Genomic DNA, 25,696 nt, shown 5'->3' on the forward strand with positions numbered 1-25,696 from the left:
ATGAGTGGATAAAGAAAATGTGGCATATATACACAATGGAGGATTGCGGGGCCACGGAGAAGCATGGAATGCTGCCATATGCTGAAAAGTAATGGAACTGAAGGAGATTATGTTAAGTGAAATAAGCCAGACACAGACAATTCCTGCATGTTGTTTTTCATATGGGGAAATTAAAATACTAGTCCATGTGACTGTTTGAATACAGACTAGTGATTACTTGAGACAGGAAGGGTGTCTGGGCAGGGAAGAGGGAAGGCTGAATGATGGGTATAGAAGCAGTAGGTGCCACTGCCCCACTGGGGACTAGTTCAGGGTGACTAGTTCAGAATAACCCGTTACATGTTCTATGAAGATCTAGAAGGAGCTCCAAGGCGCCAAACAGAGAGAAGTGGTCAGGAGAGGGGACAGCTGACTGGCCTGACCTGATCAGGGTGCACTGTGCATGTATGCTGGACTATCCCACGGAGCCCCACTCCTGTGCATGACTAGTACATGGGAGTGAGGTGTAAAATGAGGAAAGAATTGATGGCCAGCATTTAGTATATGTAATTGCTAATCTAGGAGCAAAATGAGGTAGGGACATGGCTGAAAACAGAATGCATAATGTTATATTTTCTGACAGTAGAGAAATGATGTGATCTTTAAAAAGTGTGTGTGTGTGTGTGTGTGTGTGTGTGTGTGTGTGTGAGAGAGAGAGAGAGAGAGAGAGAGAGAGAGAGAGAGAGGAGAGGAGAACCAGGTCATTTGTCATTGTAAGACAACAGGTGAAAGTTAATGGGTGAAACTGGAAAACCAGATAGCAAAACGATGAATGAGAAAATAGAGGATTAAAGAAATTCAAACGCATAAAACAAGGGTAACTAATGGAACAAAGCAGGAACCTTCCTAAACACTAAATTTTAAAATGAAAGAGTAGAGACAGCCCCCTCGCACACATTACGACATGAATGTGGTAGATTACGATGTGAGACGCGTGATGGTGTGGAGAGCGACGGTGTCAGTCCTATCAACAAGTGTGAATGGGTTTAATGCACATAATAAAATGAAAAGGACGCAATTTGGCTCACAAAGCAAAATCCAACTATCTTCTGCATATAAACTATCCTCAACTCTATAAAAAATCTATTAGTAATTTTACTAGGATTGCATTTACCGAGATATAATGGTAGCAAAAATCTCATTTACAATGGCAACAAAGATTAAATTTTCTGTAATAAACCTAACGGGAATATACACAATGAGTATCATGGAAATTTAACGGGGCTGGGGATGTAACTCAGTGACAGAAATGTAAGTATTTTAAAAATCAACACAAGATTTAGAAGCAACTATGAGTGGATTCCTTTATCGTCTGAGTGTAAGAAAAGGCCTTTTGACTATGGCTCGATGTTTGAATGCAATAAAAAAATGATGCACTGAAACACATTTTATTTGATGTAACAAAACACTTAAAACAATGTTATTCAAAAGGATAGAAATAAAGGAGAGGGGCCGCGCGTGTGGCTCAGTGGTAGAGCGCTTGCCTAGCATGTGTGAGGCACTGGGTTTGATTCTCAGCACCGCATATCAATAAAATAATGGTCCATTGACAGCTAGAAAATATTTAAAAATAATAATAAAAAATAAAGGAGTGGGGGAAACTGTAAATGGCAAATGAAAGAATCAGAAATCAGCAGTCGTGATTCTGATACCAAATAAGAAGCAGACATTATTACAGACTGCATGATCAATGGGATTCTACAACATGTATAATCAGGAAAATGAGAAATTATGCCCCATTTATGTATGATATATCAAAGTGCATAAGTGCATTCTACTATCATGTATCACTAATTAAATTTTTTAAAAAATTATAAAAAAGAATTCAACCACTGAAGCATTAAACCTAACAAGGTACACACTTTTTAATGTTACCAGTAACAATGACCAAGGGGTAGAAGACACATAAGAATCTACACACCAAAATCCACAAAAACTTCTGTGCAAAGTCAAAAGTGGTCATATATATAGCCAGCCATTGGTTCGGGGATACAATAGTAGCAAAAATCCAAACTACAATGTCAACAAAGAGACTATTCAATAATAAGTCTAATGGAAATATGGAAAATAAGTATCAAGAAAACAGGGCTGGGTTTGTAGCTCAGTGGTAGAACAATTGCCTAGAACTTACCAGGCCCTGGATTCAATCACTAGCACCGAAGAAACAACAAAATAAAACAGACAAGAAACTGAAAAGAAAATTTAACAGCACTCCGGAAGACACAAAAGTAGACTCGAACAAACAGAAAGTCATTCATGTTCTTGGGCGAGATAATTCAACGTTGTAAACATGTCAGCTCGCCCTAATTAACATATAAATTTAATTCAATCCAAGTAGAATTATCAAGTGATTTTTTTTGTAGAGCTGGACAAGTGGATGTTAAAATTTATAAGGAAAAAAATGAACACATAAGAACTAGGAAATCACTGAAAAAGAACCAGGCATATTTCAGTGGATATTACAGCTGAAAGCCTCTAACTATAGCTTACTGTAACCTAAGGAGGCAGAGAGGCCAGAGGAACAGAGATTCTCAGGAAAATACTCATGGGCATAGGAACTTCTAAAATATGAGAAAAGTACCATCTCAAAGGATTAGGGCAAAGATGGACCTTTTAATAAATGTTGCTAGGACAACTAGATAGACATTTGGGGAAAAAAGATCCCCCTACTTTACACCATACATAAAAATAAACACCAAACAAGACTCATAAGCAAGTATAGGCAGATTCCTTTACAGCTGGAGTGTAAGAAAAAGTCTCTGACTAGGGCTCAATGTTTGAATGCAATAAAAGAAAACAAATGATGTGTTGAACCACATTTTATTTGATGTGACAAAAATTCTTGAAGCAGTCAAGAGATATGTAACAAACTGGGAAAACTTTCAACGTGCATTACAGATCAGGAGTTGATATCCTTAATACATAAATAACTCTTGGAGATGGATGGGGAAAACGTTTTTTAAAAACCCTGAAAATTGAGCAAAAGACATAAATAGACAATTCAAAAATTACATAAAACTGTCTCAAACACTGGAGATGTCAATTTATAATATGAAAAAGTAAATTATCTTACATATAAGTTTGACAAAAATTAAACTTAGACCACACAAGCCATAGGCAATGCTGACACATTGCTGAAGGAAATGCAAATCAGTTCAACCATAAGGAAGAACATATAGAAGCACCTAGCAAAACTTACGTATTAATCTACCTTTTGATTCAGTAATCCTGTCTTCTAGGAATTTACCCTGCAGGTAAAACTTCAACAATAGAAATCATGAAATTGAACAAGTTCCTTTATTGAAACAATGTTTGCAAGTGAAAAATGTTAAAACTTATACATCCATATATGAGAATGATTATAATAAACTAATGTTTAACCACACAATGAAGCACTATGCAGCTGTATAAAAGAATAAGAAGGACCTGTACAAACTGATACAAAATGATACTTAGCTATCTATAATATGTCACCTTTTCAAGTATAATAGGATATAAAATATACACTAAATTTCTAATATTTGCAAAAAAATATAAGAAATTAATGATATTGATTTCTCACAGGGGTTGGTGGAAATGAGATAAAGTAATTGGTATGCATATTTCTACATCAACTTTTTGGTACAGTTGGACTTTTAGAACCCTGTTATAATATTTATCATGTTTGAAAAAACATCTGTAAGGATGGGGGGAAATAAGCTAAAATTTAAAACAAAGGGAAACAAATAAACCTAAATTTATTTCCAATAGACACATAACTAAACCCTAGGGAAATAAAAACAGAAATAAATAACTTTTGAACACAATATTTTGTACATACTCAGACTACAGACAGAATTGTAAGTATAAGTGAATTTTGTTCCACAAAGTAGCATAGTTTGTGGACATTTTAAGTTGAACAAGTAATTAAAATTATTGAGAATAATGAAAGTCAAGCTTCTCACTATCAGAGGAGGGAGTTACAAATATGGAGTGGGGTGGTGAAGGCTAGAAAGAGCCCTGTGTTTGGGGGCTGGAACTGGGTGTAACATAGTGAATTCCAGGTTTTTAATATAGAAATTGATGGTAGATGATTGACAGATGGATAGATGAAAAGATACAGATATGTGTATGTCTCGTGTTTATCCATTGTGAGAACCTAGAAGCAATGATACCTACTATTTCCCAGATGTGGGTTTGTGAGTGTCCTCCTCCACTAAAAACTACCAGTGTTAGCACAGAGAAAGCTCAGGTCTTGTGCCCCAAAGAGGAAGTTTTCAAGAACAGATGGAGACACATGAGAAGGACAAAGGAATCATCTTGGAGGGGCTCTCACTAGCTAAGTCTGGGACGATCTGAACATAAGAATAAGGAATGATGGCCATGAGTTACAGCCTACTGAATAAAACAAGAGCCTGTGAATCTTTACTAGAATAAATAAATGATTCCATCGAAAATAGGAGAGAAGGGAGAACTACTCCCACCATGGGTGTTGACTAACATGCAGAAGGAATGGTGGGATTAAAACTTGGCATTTGGTGAACATCTTTATAGTTGTTTAGGTAAGAATCATCAATAACTTCTAAAACTAGGAAGTCGAAGGAAGACCAAGATGTTTATATACTCCAGAAAGATATCTGTGCAAAATACTTACATGTTACAAAAAACAAAACAACAACCGAAAATATATATATATATATATATATATATATATATATATATATACAACAACAGTTACACAGTGGAAAACCCCTCAGTGAGCATCACTCCAAGTGGTCAACATTAACATCAGCAAGGAGGGGCAAATGGATGCCACAGATACAACTAACTGAAAAGAACATGATGTCATTTCTGTGACTCCCCTGACAAAATGCATAACCCAAATCCAATCATGAGGACACCTCAAACAAATCCAATTTGAAAGACAGTCTACAGAAGAATTTTCAAAAGTCAAGGACATGAAAGTCAATGAACGACTGGGATTCAAGGAATTTGGAGGTGGGTGACAACTAGACATGACATGATATCCCAAACCAGAATTTGTTTAAATGTAATATAAAGCTCCTAACTGACCCAGTGAGCAAAACTGAGGCTAACAGGGCTACGTCCACATCAATTTCTTGGTAATTGTATTGAGGTGGCATTGGAAATGTACTTTAACCCTTTCAAAGCAAAACAGTGAGAGATCGATTGCGGGGAGGAGGCGGGAGAGAAGAGAGGGTGGAGGAATACGACCCATCATCAGCGAAGGAAACAGGCAGAGGGTTTAGGAATTTCCTGGCTCTACTCTTGAGACTTTTTTGAAGCTCTGTGAAATGAGGAGTTAAACGTCTTTGGTGGAACAGTGATTGACCAAGGCTGACCATGGTGGAGGCTGAGAGATGAATTTCTGAAATCCTGGTATCATCTTCTTCACTTTGGCATGTGTTTGAAACGTTCCGTGATACCATGTTTTTAAAGCAAAGACAATCCATTATTCCTCATCCCTGGTACTCTGTGTCCTCCTGGTCTCTGCTGTTACCCCATCCCTGGCCAAGATGATGGTGGTAGCCCCTTGACCGCTCCACCTGCAGCCTTTCTGGACCCTGTAAGGAATTCCCCCTCCTCACTAGGCAGAGTGCTGTTTTAACTATCTGAGGCAGGCTCCCCTCCTCTGTTTAAAACTCCCCCAGGCTTTCCAGGGCATTCTTCCTGTTTCAGCCTCCAGAACCGCTGGGATTACTGGCTTTGGCCACCACGGCCAGCACATGACATTAAGGTCCTTGTTCTGCACAGGCAACACTGCTGTCTCCTCTGGCTCTTTGTTAACACTCTCCTCCAGGCACATTGATCTCCTTGATCCCCAAATGAGCTGAACTTTGGTCACTCTCAGGGCCTTTCTCTTTGCTGTCCCCTCTGCCTGGAATGGCATGAGACCTCTACCTTCCCATCATTCCAGCTCTGTTCCATGTCACCTCCTCAAAGACACCCCTCAGGTGGCCTCTTGTCCTCTCACACCACTCTCTGGTGCCCAACATGTGGCTACATGAAATTGTCGAATTGCTGCCTGTCCCTTTCCCTACTCCCCACCAGAATGTAAAGACCGAGAAAGCAGGAGACAGCCCCGTTCCTGTCATGGATGCTGCAGTACCTGACATTTACTAAACATGCCATAAATGAGATGAGTGACATTAGGGCAAGTCCCCTGGGTAAATTCCTTAATCTTCCTGGGTCATGATGGGCTCATTTGCAGGATGGGAGTGATCCCTTCTGCATATCTCACGATGGTTAACAAAACTCTGTGTGCATGCATGCCTGAAACATGCAAAAAGTCTATGTATATGATTTTTATTGTAACACATGATATTGGGATTTTTGTCAACATAATTTTCTAATTTGTCCCATTTCCATCAGAATGAATTCCAAGCTGTTTAGCATGGCACACAAGGCCCTGTGATCTGTCTGTTTCTCTCTGCCCTTCTTTCCTGGTCCCAGAACCTCACTAAGTCTCCCCAAAAATATGGTGGCATCCTCGATCCTTCGGCTTCTGCCCACAGGCCTCCTCGCAAGACAAACCCTCTCCTCGGCCCCACAATCTGCCTGGGAAATAGCCACTTAGATTCCAATAGTCAATGAAATGTCCCTCCTTATGAGGCTTTCCTGAGCACCCGACATCCTCTCCACCTCCAAGCCTACAGCCCTGTGCCTGGTCATCTGCCACTGTATTTCCTGATCCGGTTTATTGAACACGCTGATTTTTGTGACTGTCTTTTGCACTGGACTGTGAGCTCCCTGAAGGCAGGGACTATATCTTATTTATTTGCTTGTCTCCCCACCAACAAACTCAGAAGAAGCCCTTGATAAAAGATCATTGGATTATCATCATCACCCGCATACACAGAGTTCCTGAGACCATAACCAATGGAGGCACGGTTTTGCAGGGTGAAAAAACAGAGATGGGGTGTGGGTCAACCAGACTGAAACCATAGTTCTTGGGCAAATCAATTCCCCACCTGGACTTCAGTTTCTTTTTCTACCCAAAGAAGCCAACTGGGCAATCTATAACCTGCTTTCCAGTATTACATTCCATGCCTCCCATCCCTTAGCAGCAGGAACTCAAGGTAATGGATTAGCTGCACAATTTATCCCCTAATTGGGATGTCAGGAGTGTGGTTCCGTGGGGCCTCGTGGAGAGGGGTTAGATTTTCCACCAGGAGCCTGCAACCCCCAGGTCTGAACCAGCCTAAGCCAGAGGTGTCCTTCATACTTTCCTGCACAGCTCTGATCTGACCTTAATGATCCCTCCTCTCTGTAAGCGATCCATGGAGCTGTAATTACTAATTGATGTTTGTAAAGTCTTTGAAATTCTCAGGTGACAGACGTAATCAAAGGCCAATTTATTATGATAATTGTTATTAGTACAGCTTCTCATTATTTGTTGATGTTAACGGCAGGGCCAGCAGGTGTTTTAAGACTGAGCAGGGGATTGAGGCTGGTCACATCTGGTGGGAGTGAGAGAAAAGGGTGGGTGCTTTGAGGATTTGGGATCTTTTAGAGGCTCCTGCTGGTTCCATCCCAGCAATATTTCTCCTTGTAGCCACTCTGTGGAGCTGAGACTCGGAGTGAGGAGGGCGCTAAAGGCACAGGACTGCGTTTTTGCAAGCACAGTTTCCAACCCAGCTCACCTTTTGGTTTCTAGAATATTCTTCAGCAAGTCCTAACCTCTCAGAGTCTTGGCTTGCTCATGCTGAATGTGGATACACAGAGTGTCAGTGTGCGCTCACTGTGTTGGAGAATGGGTTTGAGGTGAGCATCACAGACACAGGAACAAACGTTAAGTGGCATCCAGGACTAGGATAGTGACACTGGGGATGGGAAAACTGTGTGGGTTGGAGAGAACTTTAGAGTGTAGAGCAGATAAGACATGGTGATGATCAGACACAGAAGGTGAGGGATCTTGGGCAATTCAGACTTTACTGAGACAGGAAAGACTTAGGGATACTTTTAGAGAAGATGAATGAACAATTCACTTTTTCTAAACTACTGCCTACTATTTTCAACAGTCTTCTTAAGTTTGGTTCATGTCAATCACTTCTATTCTGCAGCCCAATAAATTGAAGGTACGAGTTGGCAAAGTAGGAGGTCGTGATGTAAAAGATGAGAGTTCACCTTCCTTGAAGGACCTCTAGCAGAAGTGTCCCAATTCTCTGCTTGTCTTTAAGTACAATGTGCCCACCCTTCTTTGAAATCTCACTCCTTTCTGGCCAAGTGCCTACTGCACCAGGGTGTTTTGGGTACACTTGGACTTGGCTGACTTTGTCCTTCTTCCCTGAATTCCCTTGTCCCACAACCTGTTCATAGTTCGTTCAGATTTGATTGATGGGTTTTAAAAGACTGGGTGCTGGCAGGTTGTGCTTATTTTCTCTGCATCTCCACACTCTGGCTCCCACATGCCACCTCAGCTATCCTAATAATGATGGTTGACAGTGAGTGTTGATTTTTTCCCTAGTATCATAACCATATTCATTATTAATATTTACAAACATTCTTATGAAGTTGATACTCCTAGAGCATCAAGTTTTTCAAAACAAGAAAGAGACTCAGAGAGCTTAATTCACTTGCCTAAGGTCACATAGCTGAGCAGTGGCAATCTATGCAACAGGAAAGAACTTATCCTAGGCATATTCATCAAAAACACTGAGGTGAAACAAACTTGGAAATCCATTAATCTTATTTAATAGCATTAATTAGTGGAATGAATGCCATTTTATAGCACAAGATATAGAATCCTTCAGTACAAATGGCTCCATTAAATTCTAATATTTTAAGGTCAGACCGCACAGAATTGATATAAAAAGGACTAATTGAGTGTTCAAGCTAAGATTTTCTCATGATACTGACCAGCATCCCCTTAGGACCACTTATATAAAGATATATGTGATAAATGCCCCTTTTAGTGTCTTCCACAAAAATTATGTATGCTTCCTTCTATCAAGTAAGAGAAATCATGCAAACCTGCTAGATGCTTCTTTTTACCATGGCTTCTAGGAAGCTCAAGAGGTACAAATAATGGACCACTTCAGTAACCATCCATACTAGATCTCTAGCTCAATGACTCCCTTTCTTCAAGATTCTTGTGCTAATTTAAAACGTTTAACTGAATATGAATATATATGCATTCATATATAAATATATATGCGTGGATATCTATAAATATACATGCTGAAATATTTGTGTATGCATATATTTAGATACCCATTTGCATGCACACACACACACACACACACACACACACACATATATATATATATATATATATATATATATATATATATATATATTTCACATTAGCAACTATACCTTCATTTGAAAGGTCCTTAGCAATTTGCAAAGAATGATCACATCTACATACTTTTTGCAAAGGTTTCAGTGAGCTTAGGAGGGCATTTCTCATCCCCATTTGACAGATGGGAAAATGGAGTTCTGGCAGGCAAGAAGTCAGTTCATGTCGCTAACAAAAGGCAGAACCACTTAGGGCTTCCCTCTTTTACCACTTTGGAGCAATTAGCCCAAGCTTTATGTGACCTTTAGTTTGGAGGGTCCTGATGGAGGCAGAAACCTTAACATATAGAAGCTTGGGCTGCTATTTCCATGAGTTTTTTGGGGACTGGAGTCTGAGCATGGAAGGCTTAAGGCCCAGCTGACAAGATCATCAGCTGTCAACATTTGGGTAACCTTCATCTCCTTCTCCAAATGAATTTAAAGTCTATTTGCATGGGAAGGAAAAATGTTCTTGCTCCCTCAGGTCTCGTACCATGATAATAAAATGTGTAAGAGCTGTGAGTGAATGAAAAAGTAAATTGGCGACCAGGGAGAACTCATCTTGGTATTTGTACAAGGTGACACTTAGGGAATTGCCTTCTTACCTGAGGAGACAAGCTGGGGCCCCGGCAGAGCTCTAACAGAAGTTCAGAGTTTTTAAGAGCAAGTGAAAAAGCTCAGCTGATAGAAGGGGGCCCTGCAAGCAGAGATGCCTGGGAGGAAGGCTGAGGCCCAGGAATCAGAATACCCCCGAAGGAGGCTTGGGCAGGTAGGTAGGGCATGAAGCTCACAGACAAGAACGAGGAGGGGGCCATTACACACCAAGTCTTTCCAGAGCAGCTCCAGAAAGTTTACGATGCTAACCTTTGGTTCCAGATGCCCAGTTCAGAACTGCTCTACACTTCTAAAGGGCTGCAGCAGAGTTAATAAAATCCAGAGATGGGTTCCTGATGTAGGACTACGGTGTCAAGTCGGCAGAAGGTAAGAGGGGGTCTTGGGTCCTCGGCTTTCTGTTACCTCGGCTCATTGCTGCTGGGGGTGAGCTAGATATGAGGCTTCCTGAGGCCTCTCACCACCCAGCATCGCAGCATGAGGGACGCCTCGCCCTCCAGAGTGGAACAGCTGTGTGGTGTATCAGACCTTTCTTTACCAGACAGCCCAGAAAATAAGCTGAAAGTCTCATCTCTCTATCAGTGTGCAGGAACCAACTCCATGAGACTCCAGGGGGCTTCTGACAATCTATCCATCCACTATCAGAAATGGAGGCCCGTAGTGAGACCAAGGCAGGAATAGAGTAGGAGAAATTAGCTTGCTTAGTGTCTGAGACACAGCAAGTCTTCAGTGAAAGACAGTCCTCAGAATTTACGATAGGTCTGGGTATCAAGGGATGTAAAGGCAAGTCTGGTGGTCATTAGGGATGTTTTCCAAGATTCCAGTTCTAGGAATGAGGCCAGAAGGCATGGCTTCTTTCATCTTCTAGTCAAGCATGGTCACATGGTTGTCATTGGCCAATGGATTATGAAAGTGCTGTGTAGCATTTTGCATGACAAGTTTTCTAGGGATGGAATCCAGGGATGCTTTACCACTGAGCTACATCCCCAACCCTTTTCATTTTGTATTTGTTTTGAGACAGGGTCTCACTAAGTTGCTGAGGTCTCACTTGTGATCCTCCTGCCGTGAGGCTGGGATTATGGGTATGTACCACCATGCCCAGATTGTGTGGAAACTTTTAGAGCCAGTGCTTATGCACCACATTCCTCTTTCTCTGACTTGGTGATTCTACCAAGATGGGCCATATGAAGCCCTGAGTAACTATGAGAACATATCCCTTTGTTGACCCCTTTTGAATCCAGAGTAGAACCGGACAATATCTCTTTCTGGCAATCCACTGAGATTTTTCATTGTTACTGTAGAATCATTTACTTTATCCTCACCATGAGGAGAGTTTTCTCATAAGCTCCCTGATGGACTATCTAGAATCCAGTCTGCCACATGGTTACCTGTGTGGTCTTAACTCTAACCTACTGGAACTTGGGTCTCCCATACCTCCTCATTCTATGCTCCTCTGAGTTTCTTGTATGGGACATAATAATCATAAATAAGAAAATAGGGTAGGAAGGGCAATATCCTGCCCTAGAGATAAGATCAAATATGTCAAAAGAGAAGACAGGAGCAGATGTCAGGCTTGAAAAATGTGTGCAAGAAGTTTAAGAGGAATAAAACCTGGGATGCATCATGCTTGAGTTAGGGTGGTCAGAAGCTGGGATGTAGATGTGAGTCCTGAGGTTCTCCAGAGTTAGGGAGGTAGGAGAGAAGTCTACTAGACAGACTGGAGTAAGCCAGGTAAGGATGCTCCAGCCTGCCCCTCCCTCCAGAGAGGAAACTCAGGAGAGCATCTAAAGGTAAAAGCAACACCCAAAGCTTTTATTCATTGTCTCCTTCACTCTCCATCAGCTTTTGAGAAGCAGATCATTAATCACACTATACATCTTGAGATGTTAAGTAAACTGTTCAAGTCCATAGTGTTGGCAACAACCGTCACTCAACACCAAATCTGGTCTGATGTTCAGCTCTCAGTTCTTTGCATCCCACCATGCCATGGGAAACCCATCCATGTGCAAACATTCTTTTCACAGTGCCTGGGCACCACTTAACATAATTTCTTCCTATTCATTCAGAAACACAGAATTATCCCTAACCCAGCCCTACCTAGATGATCCCAACTATTATAACGTGATTTTACTGCAAACATGGCGGCCCATTCAACACAGCATCTGGCTTCAACTGCTCTCAAGAGACAATTGAGTTCAAGAGCTGGAAGAGGAAGTCAGAGAATGAGAACAATCACCCTTCTACTCCCCACTTCTCTTATTTATCTCAGTGCTTGGCAGAGGCATCAGCCAGGTTAAACGTACCCCTGCAGGATGAAAAGGATATGGCAAGGAAAGAGTTTTTTTCTCTGCATAAATAGAACATGCATAACAGCATTGCCCAACAAAAGGTGGCTTCTGATGGAGATTTGCATGAATTCACCACACTTGTTTTGCATCCAACCGTTAATTATGGTCCTTTCAACTTCACAATCATGGCTAATGGTGGTGGGGATGCAGAGAACAGTGGATTCAGCAGACCTCATTCTGGGAAGAGTGGGAGAGAAACAATACAAAACTGCACCCACCTGCTGTTTATAACTATGACAGCTACTCTGGGTACCATTTGGAAGATCTGGAGGAAATCAAGCTGCCCAGGATCCTGGAGCTTGGGAAATGAGACATCTGGGGTGGGGGAGTCTTATTACTACAATGAAAGGAAAGTCCTTGAGGGTTCATCTGTGGTGGTGAGCTGGCTCAGAACCACAACCCTCATTCAGAGGTGAATGGAAATTCAGACAGTACTGACACTTATTGGGTGCCTTTTGCCATGTAAGAGCTTTTTGTATTTAATCCTCAAATGACTGTGTGAAGTATGGATCACTATTTCAGTTTATAAGTGAGGAAACTGAGACTCACAGAAATGAAATAGCTCACACCCTCATTCTGCCTTCATTCATTCAGTCTGATCAATATCCATTGCCATCCAACAAGGGTTATTGAGTATCTACTGTGTGGATGGACTTCAAAGTCCATCCAACATAGCATGGAGGATACAACAACAAGCAAACAAATCCCCCAAATGGACAATAAACAAGTAGCGACAATAAACAGAGTTCCTTAGTGCGGTGACAGATGCCTACAGTACACATAAATATGTGCCATTAAAATATGTCCAGTGTTATAAAGAAAAAGAAGGGGCTGAGTACCGGAGCTGGATCTTAGGTAATAAGATTGGGAATTTCTCAGAGGAGGTGACATTGAAACTGAGGGCTAAAAACTAAGAAGGTACTAGTTTTGCAAACAATGAAGAAAAGAGTGATTCAGGTAAAATGACAGCTTGCGTTAAGTCCCCAAAGTGGGAAACACATCTTGAAATGCTTGACAATCAATGTCTCAGGAAACATTCAAGACAGGAGGGATAGGGCTGGGGATGTGGCTCAAGCGGTAGCGCGCTCGCCTGGCATGCGTGCGGCCCGGGTTCGATCCTCAGCACCACATGCAAACAAAGATGTTGTGTCCGCCGAAAGCTAAGAAATAAATATTAAAAAATTCTCTCTCTCTCTCTCTCTCTCTGTCTCTCTGTCTCTCTCTCTCTGTCTCTCTCTCTCTCTCTCTCTCTCTTTAAAAAAAAAAAAAAAAAAAGACAGGAGGGATAGCTGTGATGTAGACAGCACAGCCCACTGTACCTGAAACACAGTGTAGGTTTGGGAACCCTTTGTAAGGAGAACATTGAAATAAAACAAGTCAGTCTATCAGAGAACAGTGTAAACAGGATGAGAGATCTAGAGATCACCATGCCATGTGAGAAATAAAGGAAAGCATTGCATGTTAAATATCAGTGAAATGGCTTGGTGGCCAAAGGTGGGTGGCTGTTACTGTCCTATCATCTCATAAAGGTTGAGGCAGCAAGAAAGATTTGATTTGTTCAAATCAATACAAGTGGCCAAGAGGGGAGAGTTAAAGAGATAAAATTTGGTTTTACATAAGGGAAAAAAAAACCTAATAATTTTACCTGCTCCACAAAGGAATCAACTCCCTTTCACTCTAGAGAATTGCAGCAATCAAGCTGAAGCCTAGCCAAAAAAGATTTCTGTAAGATTTCTTCCCCGCCCCCCCACCCCCACTGCTGTTCTTGTCTAGATTAGATGGCACTTCAAAGTCCATCCAACTCTAAGGTGCTATAGATGTATAATAGAGCTATATCCAAAACAACCTGTTCTAATATGGTCTGATTCATAAGAAACACAGGTGCTGAGAATTCAGTAGCAAGCACAGTACTCCCATCAACGGGCTACCTTGTCCTCAGTAAAATGCATCAGTGCGCAAATACAAGATTGCTAATATGAAAACATTTTCAACACAATGGCCTGTGAACAACTCACTTCATGAAACACCTGAAAGGACTCTGAGAACTGTATCTTATAATGCATGTCAGACTTAAATTCTCTACAGCATTCCTAAGGCTGAATAAAAATACTTAATATTCACAGATCACTATGGAGTCTACAAAATGTCTTTGTCCTCATGCAAGGATAGCTAGCCTTTAATGAGTGACTTCCACACTCTCAAACCTAATGATAAATGATTTGACATTATTTCACTGATTTATTTATTTATTTGGGGTCTGTTCCCCGCTAGAATGCAAACACTATGTGTGCAGAGAGCTTTTTCTCTTTGCCTTATGATGTATTTCCTGAGCGTAGTCAAATGCCTTTCTGATGTGCAGTGGGTGCTTGATATATGTGCCTTTATTTAATCAATCATCTAACTCTTTTAATAGATTAATTAAAGCCACAAAGCCACCGGTTTTTTGTACATAGGCAGTCTGATTGTAAAGGCTGAATTTACAGCTACTTTGCTAAGCTGACAAATTATCTTTAATATCCACAGAATAAAGAGGGGGAGACTGTTGTCTGATGTCTGGGGAGTAAAACCTCTAATTGATGTCCCGTGTCCCTCTTGTTCTGCTGAGGTCACTTCTCTCTGTGCTTGGGTTGGGGAAATTTACTCTACAACAACACTGTCTTGAGTTCTGTAGACTTGGTTGGCTGCTTGATTTCATGCATATCTTGGTAGGAACATCTGGATCCTAAAATTCCCTTACCATGTCCTGCATAAAGGTTGTAGGTAGGATATAGAGGGGTGAAATTGGTGGGGAGTAAATTATTCCATCTGTCCCACAATTCTCTGCAAAAAAATGTTCTTTTCTGTTTTCCTTTCATTTGTTTCAGTGGTATAGAACTGCACCAGTTTTGCTTTTTAATCTATTAGTTATATAAGTTTGCAAAATTCTGAGTTTTACTTGAACTATTTTTTTTAAGAAGGGAAAAGGAACACCACTCTTTCCCCTGTCTAATTTCTAATTTCTGATTTTCATGTTCACTGATAGTGTCCTTTGTTGTCCCTGTTTTTCTTTGTAGATTGTTTTTTGGCTTTTCTATTATTAATTAAAAGTCCAACCTTATGTTAAAAATTAAAATTCATAATCCATGCGTGCATGATTATGACAAAATGAACTCCAATATTGTGTATTACTAGTATGTAATAATAATGAGGTTAAAAATTACTTTTAAACCTCTTCTTTGTCAAAAATAAAATAATAGTTATTTGTTCCCTTTTGTCCAACTTAAGAGAATTAGCAGATTTTTGATTCACACTTCAATCCTCCAACTTTTTCTCAGTTTTGGTTGACATAGTAGTGAATTATGAACCCAAATCACAATTGTTCATTTTTCCATTATGCCTTTAAGTAATTATTTTTTACATTAACCTTCTGTTTTGGAACATATTTAGAGCAATTATTTAGCGTTAATGTAATGTCTAATTAGTTTCATGTTCACTGTGGATCTTTTAGCTCCATATTTGTCTATTCTTGATTTCTTTATTTTGATTCATTGCTTGGTCAATTGCTCTTTAAATGATTTATTAGGAGTAGGGCATGTGAGAGCCTCTGGTTACCGAGAATGTCTTTCTGATATATTTGCACAAGAACAACATCTTGGCCGATCAGGAATTTGTGGGTTACAACATTTTCTCTAAAAAAATCCTCCAATGTCTGCTGCCTTCTATGAGAGAGAAATCTGAGGAGCCAGCCAGAGATTTGCTAAGGTAAGCATGGCTACTCTCTACCTTTGACCTTTTCACCCAACTCTTTTCAGTAAAACATAATAATAAAAGACAGTAATTTGAAGCAATGTGTGATTTCTTCTTGCCAGAAAATACAACACTGAGTGCCCAGATTCCCATGAGGCCAACTGCAGACCCCTGACACTCTGCATAAGCATTCATTCAATTCCCTTCCTGCCTGCTTGTCATTACTGGGAATCCTAGTTCCAAAATGAGGGTATGCATGATCTGGGATAGGAGATGTCAGTCATTAAATGGCCTGTCTCCTCTTGGAAGCAGGAGTAGAAACAACTTCTAAGACAAGGCAATTTCAGAGTGGATCACTTCTTTTTTTTCTCATTGCAAAATCCTGTGTCTTAAAAAGTGGGTCTATGCTATGATGACTGGGAAACAAAGCCTCCAATCAATGTCCTGTGTCACCTCTGTTCTGCTCAGGGCCAACCACGGTTGGGTTGGGGAAATTCCTTTTAGGAGACAATTGTGTTGGGTTCTGCAGACTTGGATCTATTGCTGGGTTTCATGATTATCTCGGTGGGAATGTGGAAGAGGATCCATAGGGCTCTTCCCAGCTTGGAAAACCTAACCCTATCTCTTGATTTGTGCCGAGGGCAGAGAAACCCACTTAACAGAGAGCTGTGCTGAAATGAGGGCACAGAGCTCTAAGAAGAAGATGGGCCCCCAGATGCTCCTTCCCATCTTTGTGTCTGCCTACTCAGTACATCAGAGTGCTTCATGCAGAGGGAGGACCAGATGGACAGGTGGAAGGCAGTCTGGCAGCTTCTCTTTGTAGTTTTATATTCTCTGTGAGGAGTGTTGCTTGGACCAGTAATAAATGCAAAACTGAAATACCAAAGTGGAATTTAAATGAGCATGTAGACATTCTAAATGTTAATTAGCTCCTCAGTCCAGGTTTTGTCCCAGGCGATGACTGCCACTGACAGACTCAACTCTACCTTGACCACCCAGAGCATGGACAGATCGTTCACCATACACTTCACCTAATCTTGCTTTGGTCTTGACCTTCCTTTCTTGGTGAATGTCTGCCTTCCCCACCTACACTACATAACATGGCACATGCCAGGCTTCCTTCCATTTCTATAAGCTCCTGGAAGGCACATAATAACCACAGTGTGAACCACAGGGCTTATTTATTGAATAAATTCTGGAAATCTATCATGTGTTCATAAAAGGATCCCAGATGACAAACACCAGCTCATGGTACAAGAAGGACCAAATATATTGTGCTTGAAGAAAAAAAAAAAACCAGATAGGTGTGCTTTTAGAGAAGGCAGATGGTAGAAAAGATCTGCAGTGAAAGAAACAGCAATTAAGAAGGGGACCACATTAGATCTATAGACCCCTAAAAGCGTAGACCAAGAGCAATATGTGGGTGCCACATTCAAAGAGATATTTAAGGATGTATATGACAAAGCTTTCTTGGAGCCATAATCCATACCAGCACCCCAAAGATCAACAAAGTAAGGTATCTATACTTTCAGGTACTCATAAATAAGCACTAACCAGTTAACTGTCATGCTGTAATAGTGACTGAAGCTCTGTTGTGTGTGTGTGTGTGTAGGTGCTCAATAATCTTCAGGATCCTTTCTAATCCTGTAGTTATTTTTATGACTAGACCACTGCTTGATCAAAGAAATATTTGACATCAAAACAGTTACCTTGTTACTGGGAGAAAAACTATTTTCAAAAGTGACTAATGAAAATGTCAAGGGAATAGTATAAGGGAAGAGTATTCACAGGTGAACTAAAACATGCAAGTGCATCCATACCATGGTAGCTTGCTAGTAATTACTACTATAGATAAGGAAGTTCAGGCTCAGGAAGATCATGTGATTTGCTCAAGTGCAGCACCTTCTCCATACTCTAATAGAGGAGGCTGCAAATGATTTCCATAAAGAGCAGCAGAATAAATGTTTTAGGCTTTCTGGGGTGCACAGTCTCTGTTGCACTTGCTCAACTTTACTATCAAGCATCAGCGTAGCCATTGAGAAAATGCAAAGGAATAGGCTCAGCTGTCTTTAAAAACAACTTTATCGAAAACCACCATAAAGCATAGGTCTGGATTTGACCCCCAGTTTGTCAACCTCTACTCTAGAGCTTTGCTGACCTCTCATGGGAGAACAGAAAACCCAAACAAGGCAAGGAATGGCCTCTTTGTGGCCAGACTTACTCCATTTGCTTTGCTGAGTGCCTGGAAGTAGATGCTGTAGCTTTTCAGTGGGGAGAGAGGAGGGTTCCAGTAGCCATTGTATGTCTTGTTGTCACCCACTGTAAACGGCTGAGTGACAGGCAGGTTGGCAGGCTTCAGTTCAGCAGCAAAGTAGTGCAGAGAGTCCAGGCTGGAGGCATTCCTGTAGCTCACAGGGACTGAGAAGCACTCGATGATGTCAGCCGCCCTCCGGGACTTCTGGAGTCGCTCCTCCTTGACCACCAGCTGATAAACGCTGGATGGGAAAGAGGAGAGACCGATGAGCAACCCTCTGGAGGGATAAGTGCCTTAGTTCTCGAGGAATTGGCACAACTTCTTCCATAGGGAAACACTGTTGTCACTTCAGCTATCCCCCCTTCCCCAGCTTTGGGTTTTTAAACCTGGAGCTCTGCAGAGATCTGTTTCCGTTCAGAGGTCCCAACTCAGCTCAGATTGACATGTCCAAAATTCAACTCAGCCCCAACACCTACAAACCTGGTGCATCTCCTCCTTCATTTCTTTCTTGACTAAGGGGTTGCGCCATCTCTCAGGTAGCCAGACTCTGAATTTAGGACTCATCCTCAGTTCCTACCATCTTAGTTCTCACTCTCCTCCTCTACTCAACAAGCCCTTTGGTTGTGACCTTGGCAGCGTTCCTCCCGCCCATCTTTTGCCCTTGGACTGCTAATGCCTAGGTTGGGCACGTCCCTACCTTTTGCCTGGACTCAACTGGTCTCTTTGCCTCTAACTGATTTGGTCAATTAATCAGTTCATCCATTGATCTTCCTAATCATATACTACTGTCCCTCTTCAAGTACTTGGTGTCTATCTAGTCCAACTATTTAGTATATTCTAAACTCCTCATCTTGGCATTTGAAGCCCTGTGTACCTGGTTTCCCATCTTCCTTTGAGAACATCTTCTCAAGAGACCCTCCCCACTCATTCCAGCAGCTCCGGATCCTCACTATTGTACAAACATCTTTTGGACCTTAGCCCACACCATCACCAGCTTGTACTTCTTTTACAGTCCTCTCCACCTCCACTTTCCCTCAAGCTAAACTTTTCCTCCTCCTCCTCCTCTATGAAGCCTGTCCAGATGCTCACTCTGGAAGAGGTATTCCCTCTGCTCTGTTCCTCTTCAACTCAATTAATCACTCTCTGATCGGTTCTGCAACAACATGAGGTGGAACTACTGTCTTGCTGGCTAGACTGTGTCCTTAAAGAAAGAGGGAGTGCAGCTGCATTATCTGTGAGTCACTCTCCCCACAGACACACTGCTCAACAGGATGCCTGACACCAAGCAAGTGATCAATGAATGCTTGTTGAAATGAATCAAATTGGATTGAATTAAAACTGAAAGAAAGCATGAAACCAAACCTGACTGGAAGCAGAAACTTCAATCAAGGTAAACAGTGACTCCCTGGAGCTCCTGTCTAGTGATCTCATATCATTCCCTTCAACTTAGAAGGATATAAGAAGTGCTAGCATGTGCATAGAGATGACTGAGCCCTTATTAAATATCAACTCTATGCCAAATGTACAGATTCTCTTTTTAAGAGTTATTCTTAAGTTTGTGAATTGGACAACATCTTCTCATTTCTTTGAATGCCAAGTGTGAGCTTCTCTCAAATAAATGTTCTTCTTTGAGAAGACCTTTACTGCACAGGTCTCTGGGAACCATGACTGAAGACAGAGGATCAATTTCCCAAAGTGCACCCCAAAGGAGACAACGGGAATTAATGAGGTGGTTGCAGAAGTGGCCCCAAACCACTCATTTAAAGATGGCTCAGTGAACTAGCATATGGTTTATTTAAAGAATGTGGTGCGGGCTCCTATTCTTTGATCAGATTATCCATCCAAAGACATTTGGTTAAGAGGCACAATTCTGGTTAATACAGAAGCACAGGACTGTTTCATTAAGGGGAGAGAAAAAAAAAAAAACACAGAGAGGCTCCTCCCAAGAACATGTAACATCCTCCATCTGGCCAGTATTCCCTGAATGTCCTTGAGCCTGGGAAAGGTCAGCCATGCAAATGGGAAAGGGGTGGGCATGTGAGAGTATGACACACCTGGATGAGTGCAGAATACAGGTGGAGGTGAACAGTTCAGCGAGCATACGCATTGCCCTACCTGTATCTGGCCTGGAGTGCAGGAGTGAATGTGGCCAGTATCCAGGGGAGTGCATGTGGCACCTGAGTGTGAATATGTCCAAATGAGGATCTGCAGCACGTGGGTGTCTATCCCTAAGTGAGAGTAATGTCCCTAAAAATGTGATAATGTTGAGTATGTGGGCTTCTAAGTGTGAATGACATCTGACTGGGTATGTGTATGACATCTTTCATGCTCATAAAGCCAGCTGAAGCCCCCAAGTGCTTAAATTAAATTACTTTCACCTTAGCTCTGGGGTACTACTCACACAAAATCATCCTGCTTAACTGCACAGCTAAGCTCAAAGCAGACACTGGAAAGCAGACAAGGACCAAAGACCCATACCTAGCCATCACCAGATGGGACCAGAAGGGTGCTTATCACGGGATTCACATATCTGCACTGCTTTTATGTAACAATAGTCTCAAATAAAACTTGGAATCGGCTCGAGTGCTAATAGTAACTTGACTAATTGAGGGTCCATACACATGGGGTTCTGACCTTCAAGGAAAAGGGCAAGAGTCCATAAGAAGCAATACAGCAACTGCATGAAGCAGCCAGTCTCTTGGGTTCTCTGCAGGGGCTAGCAACAGACTCTAAAACTACTCTGCACTGATTTGGGGGCATGCAACTCCCTCATATCCTCCTGACCGCGTCAGAAGGAACCAAGAATCTCATCCCCAATATCAATGGCTGAAAAGAGATGTGGGCCTCTGCTTTCTCCCCAAATTCAAGTCTATTTCCATCCACCACTTTGGCGGATCATCAGGTTGCCTTGATTTCTCATCCAGGCCTCACATCCTACCTTGAATTCTTAAATCATCTTTGCCTTCCTCACTGAGTCCCCCAAACCTTTGGAGGTTCCCAGAAATTGGATCCCCCTTCTAGAACCACTTTCTATTACCCCTGGCTCGCCAGTGCTGGGATGGACCAAGAAGAGCTCAAGGCTGAGCTCCTGTATTACCTATGACTGACGTGAGATCCTGGAGTTGTGGTAGGTCCTCGCTGGGTTCTGAACACTCGAATACTCTCAAGGCCCAGGTGGAAGGTGTAGCATCTCTGCAGGGGTCAGCCTGTCACCTCATGACATGCCCCTGTCACCAACCTGATGACCGAAGCTCCACTTGTCAATGCAACCAAACCCAAAAGAGATGAGGACGCTAAGCCTGAGAGGTCAAGTGACTCATGCATGTCAAACTGCAGCAAAGCAGAAGGGTGGACTTCCCCTCCACAGTCCAGGGTCCTTTCTTTCCTGCCTTCATCCTATTCCCATAAACCAACACAATGTGTGGAGGGCCACCCGAGCAGTGTTTTTTCTTTTACTTGGTGGCCTATAGGGCTTAGCTCTATCTCAAGTGGCTTCACAGGAAACTACCAAAAAAAAAAAGAAAAAAGAATATGGGTGGTGGTGGTTTAACTGTGTCGTCAACATATGGTTCATATTACGAATGGGATTCTCGTGTCAGCGCCTGCTCAGCAGTTCCAACAAGGCCACTACATCTGCAGCTTGTCCATTCAGAGGCAAATCTGCAACCACAGCCGGAAAGACAGAAGCCATTTTTTTTCAGATCAATCTGTTTGCCAGTAGATCCAAGATCAGGGAAGTGTGACTGAATGGGGGAGGGAAGACAGCTTCCTCTCCCTGAAGGAGACACATTAAGAAGCGGCGGGGGAAAGGAACAGGAAACTAGGGATTATTTTTGTTTCCTATGTTAACTTTGTTCTCATCATTCTCTTGAAAATATATTTATATGTGAGCATGCTCCTTTCAGCTTTCTGGTAGTGATAAAATTGTACCTAAATAAGAATAATGCCCCCAAAGTCATACCTCCAGCTCACGAGAGGGTCATTTGTAAATTCAGGGTCATTTGTAAAGACAAGGGGTATGTCTGAATAAGAACCTTCTGAGAGCATGAGAGAAGAATAACTTAAAAGGTTCAGCTCTCAATCCGTGGTATTTACTCAGACATTTTCCCCCTCCTTTGTCACCTCTATTTCTCCCAAAGAGAAGATGGATATTTATGACCATTCTCTCTGCATAACTTACCCTGAGGGTCTGTTCTTGTGGGGCTCTGAAAGCTACACTGTGTCCCTGACCCCATCTCAGACACTTTAAAATGGCAGCGGAGGGGTCAAAAAGAGTTTGTATTTTTAGCTTCGTTGTCTCCTGCCATCAGAGGCAAGAACACCCACTTTGGTCCCAGATCCCAAGAGCCCCAACACCCAGAGGACTGCTGCCTCTGACACCATTCAAAGTAAAATCTAATGACTCCTCCAGAGGCTTTGGAAAACCCTGCTTCAGGACCATCTTCCTCCCTCCGATTCCTAAGGGAATGGTTTACCTGGTGAACCCTGCTAGTATTTTAGATGGTAACTCATGCTGCTCAGACCAGAATCCACAGAGGGGGCACCAGGGAACGTGCTTCCTTCATTGACAATTCCTGTGACCTCCTTTCTCTATCAAGGGAAGGTGCCCCCTACCAGGTGTTGCACCCATTCAGAATGTTGAATCCAGGTGAGAGATGAAGTGTGGCCTTCAGTTCCCAGGGGACGATTGCCCAGCTCTAGGAATGTGCAGATTTTGGTCCATGTTCTCCCAGAAAGATTTAAGATTGAGGGTTCAGGAGTCACTGGAGATTCTGATTCAGCTGGAGCACAGCCAGGGAATCAGCGTGAGGATGATGAGAATGTCTTAGTTCAGATTCTTCCAAAAACAAACCCTGGAGTCAAAGATTCGCTGCAAATGATGTATTCAGGACATGCTTCCAGAAAAAAAACAGTAAGGAAGTGAGGGAAGAGGAGGGCAAAAGGGAGCAAGCCGAGCAGGCGTGTGATATCAGTGAATCCGACCCTGTAGGGAGCTCTGCAATGTAAATTGTCTTATTTCAAATGTTTGAACCTCCAGTATCAGGTATTGGTTATGGGTTGTCCCCAGAGAGGGGTAAATTCTGTGGGGTCAGACAAGGCCTCTGGGCTGGCCTAATGGCAGCCCTTCCAAGGCAGGTCACCCTGAGGACCATCTGCAGCAAAGTGCACAGCAGCAGGAGGATGGGCACCCTGCAGGAAAGGGGAGATTAAGGTGACAGGATCTGTGTGGATGCCCACAGTGTCCCCTGATGGGTACTGTTGAAAATGACCACTGGGACTTGTATACCATCGGAGACATATTTTGGCAAAGCATTTTTCAGCCTCTGTTTCCAGTCCTGTGCTGCTGAGGCCACAAGGTAACCCCTCATCAATCCTGTGGCTTTTCCACCATTGATTCTTGGAGTGAAGGCAAACAACAGCTGTCTCAGAATCTTAAGGGGTTGCTCAAGCTCCATAGTTCTCAATGGCTGCACATTGCAATCATTACCCCAAACCAACTGAATTAGAATCTCCGGTGACTCCGGAACCCTCCCACTTAAGAAATGAATAGGTTTTATTTTACAATAATATGCAACTACAAAGCCACAAACCTAGGCAATTCTGGTACTTAGACTTCCTTTATACCCAAAAGGAGCATCCCCTTCCAGCATTCTGGCTCCCTTAAAAAAAAAATCACTTATTTGGGTCACACCAAGTTCACACAGCATTAATTCATAATTACCAGTCATCGTCTATCACATCTTGAGTTATTATGTGCCACATCTCCTGATTTATTTCTTCCATAGCTCTTATCACAATTGAAACATCTACTAGCTTTCTGCCTGTCCCCAAATAGACCGTGAACTCCATGAGGTCTGAGACCTTTCTATCTAGCTCATTGCTTTTAATACCATGATACACACAGAAAACACGTTCGCCAACAATTTATTAAAGAAATACATTTATAAAATTTCACAAAATGAATTTAAGTGCTCACTCACATCAGTTCTTATCACATGCCTTAACATCTCTCTAGAAACCCTTCTATCTACCCACGATACCTTTTCTTTCTTCTCCGTCCTGAGAACTCTTCATCCAATTAAGTGCCCAGATCAAATGTCAGCCTTTCTGAGGAGTCTCTCTTGACTTGCAAACCAGAGCTAGTTCCTCCGTCCTCTGCCCCCAGGGCTCTTTGTCCATATTTCTCTCATGGACCTCACTGCTGTGTTCTGCACGGATGGCCTCATCTTTTTGAAAATGTTTATTGAGCACTTGCTAGGCCCTGCTATTTTATCTGACCTTCACAACAATTCCGAGAGGCAGATATCGTCTCTATTTGATACAATAAGAGAACTGAAGCATAAAGAGGTTCAAAATTTTTCCCAGGGTCTCTGCTATTTGAGTGCTGGGGCTAAGGTTTGAACCCAGTCAGTTTGATTCCTGAACCTTACATCTTAACCTTGGACTTTTTACTGCTTTGTGTAAAAGGATTAAACCATCATCTTGATCTTATTCCAACAGATACTTTGCTTTCTATAAGAAAAATTCTTTATTTTGTCAAGGAAATACAACAATATCTTATAATATTTGGAAAGTAGAGAAAAGGGAAAAATGGGTTTCCTTTTTCTGCCTGCTATGACACAATCTCCAATGGATTGTTGGTGAATCTTTTCACATCCTTTTCTTCTGCAAGATTAACCTCTGATTTAATATTGAAAATCAATGGTGGAAAGCCTCTCTTTTATTGATATTCATCTTACAGTCAGCTTGGTTACTTTGCACATATAGTTAGCCACTCTTGTTTGCAGTTTCACTTTCCGTGGTTTCAGTAACTTGTGGTCAAACTGCAGTTCGAAAATATTAAATGGAAAATTCCAGAGATTAATAATTCATAAGTTTGAATTGCGCAGCATTCTGAGTACCATGGTAAAATCTTGCACTGTCCTATTTGGTCCCACCTGGGACATGAATCATCCCTTTGCCCAGTGTATCCACACTGTATAGACTACCCACCCTTAGACACACAACAGCTGTCAGAGTTATTAGATCAATTGTCATAATAGCATAGTCCTTGTGCTCAGAAAGCTCTCATTTTTACTTAACAATGGCTCCAAAGCACAACACTAACGATGCTGGAAACTTGTTATGACAAAGAGAAGCCATGAAGTGCTTCCTTTAAGTGAAAAGGTGAAAGTACAACAGGAAAGAGAGAGACTTAACTTTTATGATGGCACATTTTCTAATGGTTGTATTTTATTATTAGCTATTGTTGTTAATCTTTTACCATGCCTAATTTATAAATTAATCTCTATCATAGGTATGTATGAATAGGAAAAAATAGTCTATATAGCCTTGGTACCAATTGTGATTTCAGGCATCCACTGGGGGTCTCTGCTATTCCAGGAGACCCGATGATTTAGTAAACCTCTTAACAAATTTCATATTAGCACTACTGAGA

General features: G+C 41.8%; 1 protein-coding gene across 2 annotated transcripts in view; it reads right to left on the bottom strand.

The window, feature by feature from the left end:
• The window catches only part of Ptprt (protein tyrosine phosphatase receptor type T), a 1,035,616-nt gene that overhangs the window by 207,911 nt on the left and 802,009 nt on the right, over positions 1 to 25,696 (bottom strand). For both annotated transcript variants that reach the window (XM_076849097.1, XM_076849096.1), the window contains exon 12: positions 18,226 to 18,499. In XM_076849097.1, the coding sequence (XP_076705212.1) occupies positions 18,226 to 18,499 (274 nt within the window). The remainder of the gene's footprint in view (positions 1 to 18,225; positions 18,500 to 25,696) is intronic.

Source organism: Callospermophilus lateralis, chromosome 3 (assembly GCF_048772815.1).
Source record: "Callospermophilus lateralis isolate mCalLat2 chromosome 3, mCalLat2.hap1, whole genome shotgun sequence".
Classification (NCBI taxonomy): Eukaryota; Metazoa; Chordata; class Mammalia; order Rodentia; family Sciuridae; genus Callospermophilus; species Callospermophilus lateralis.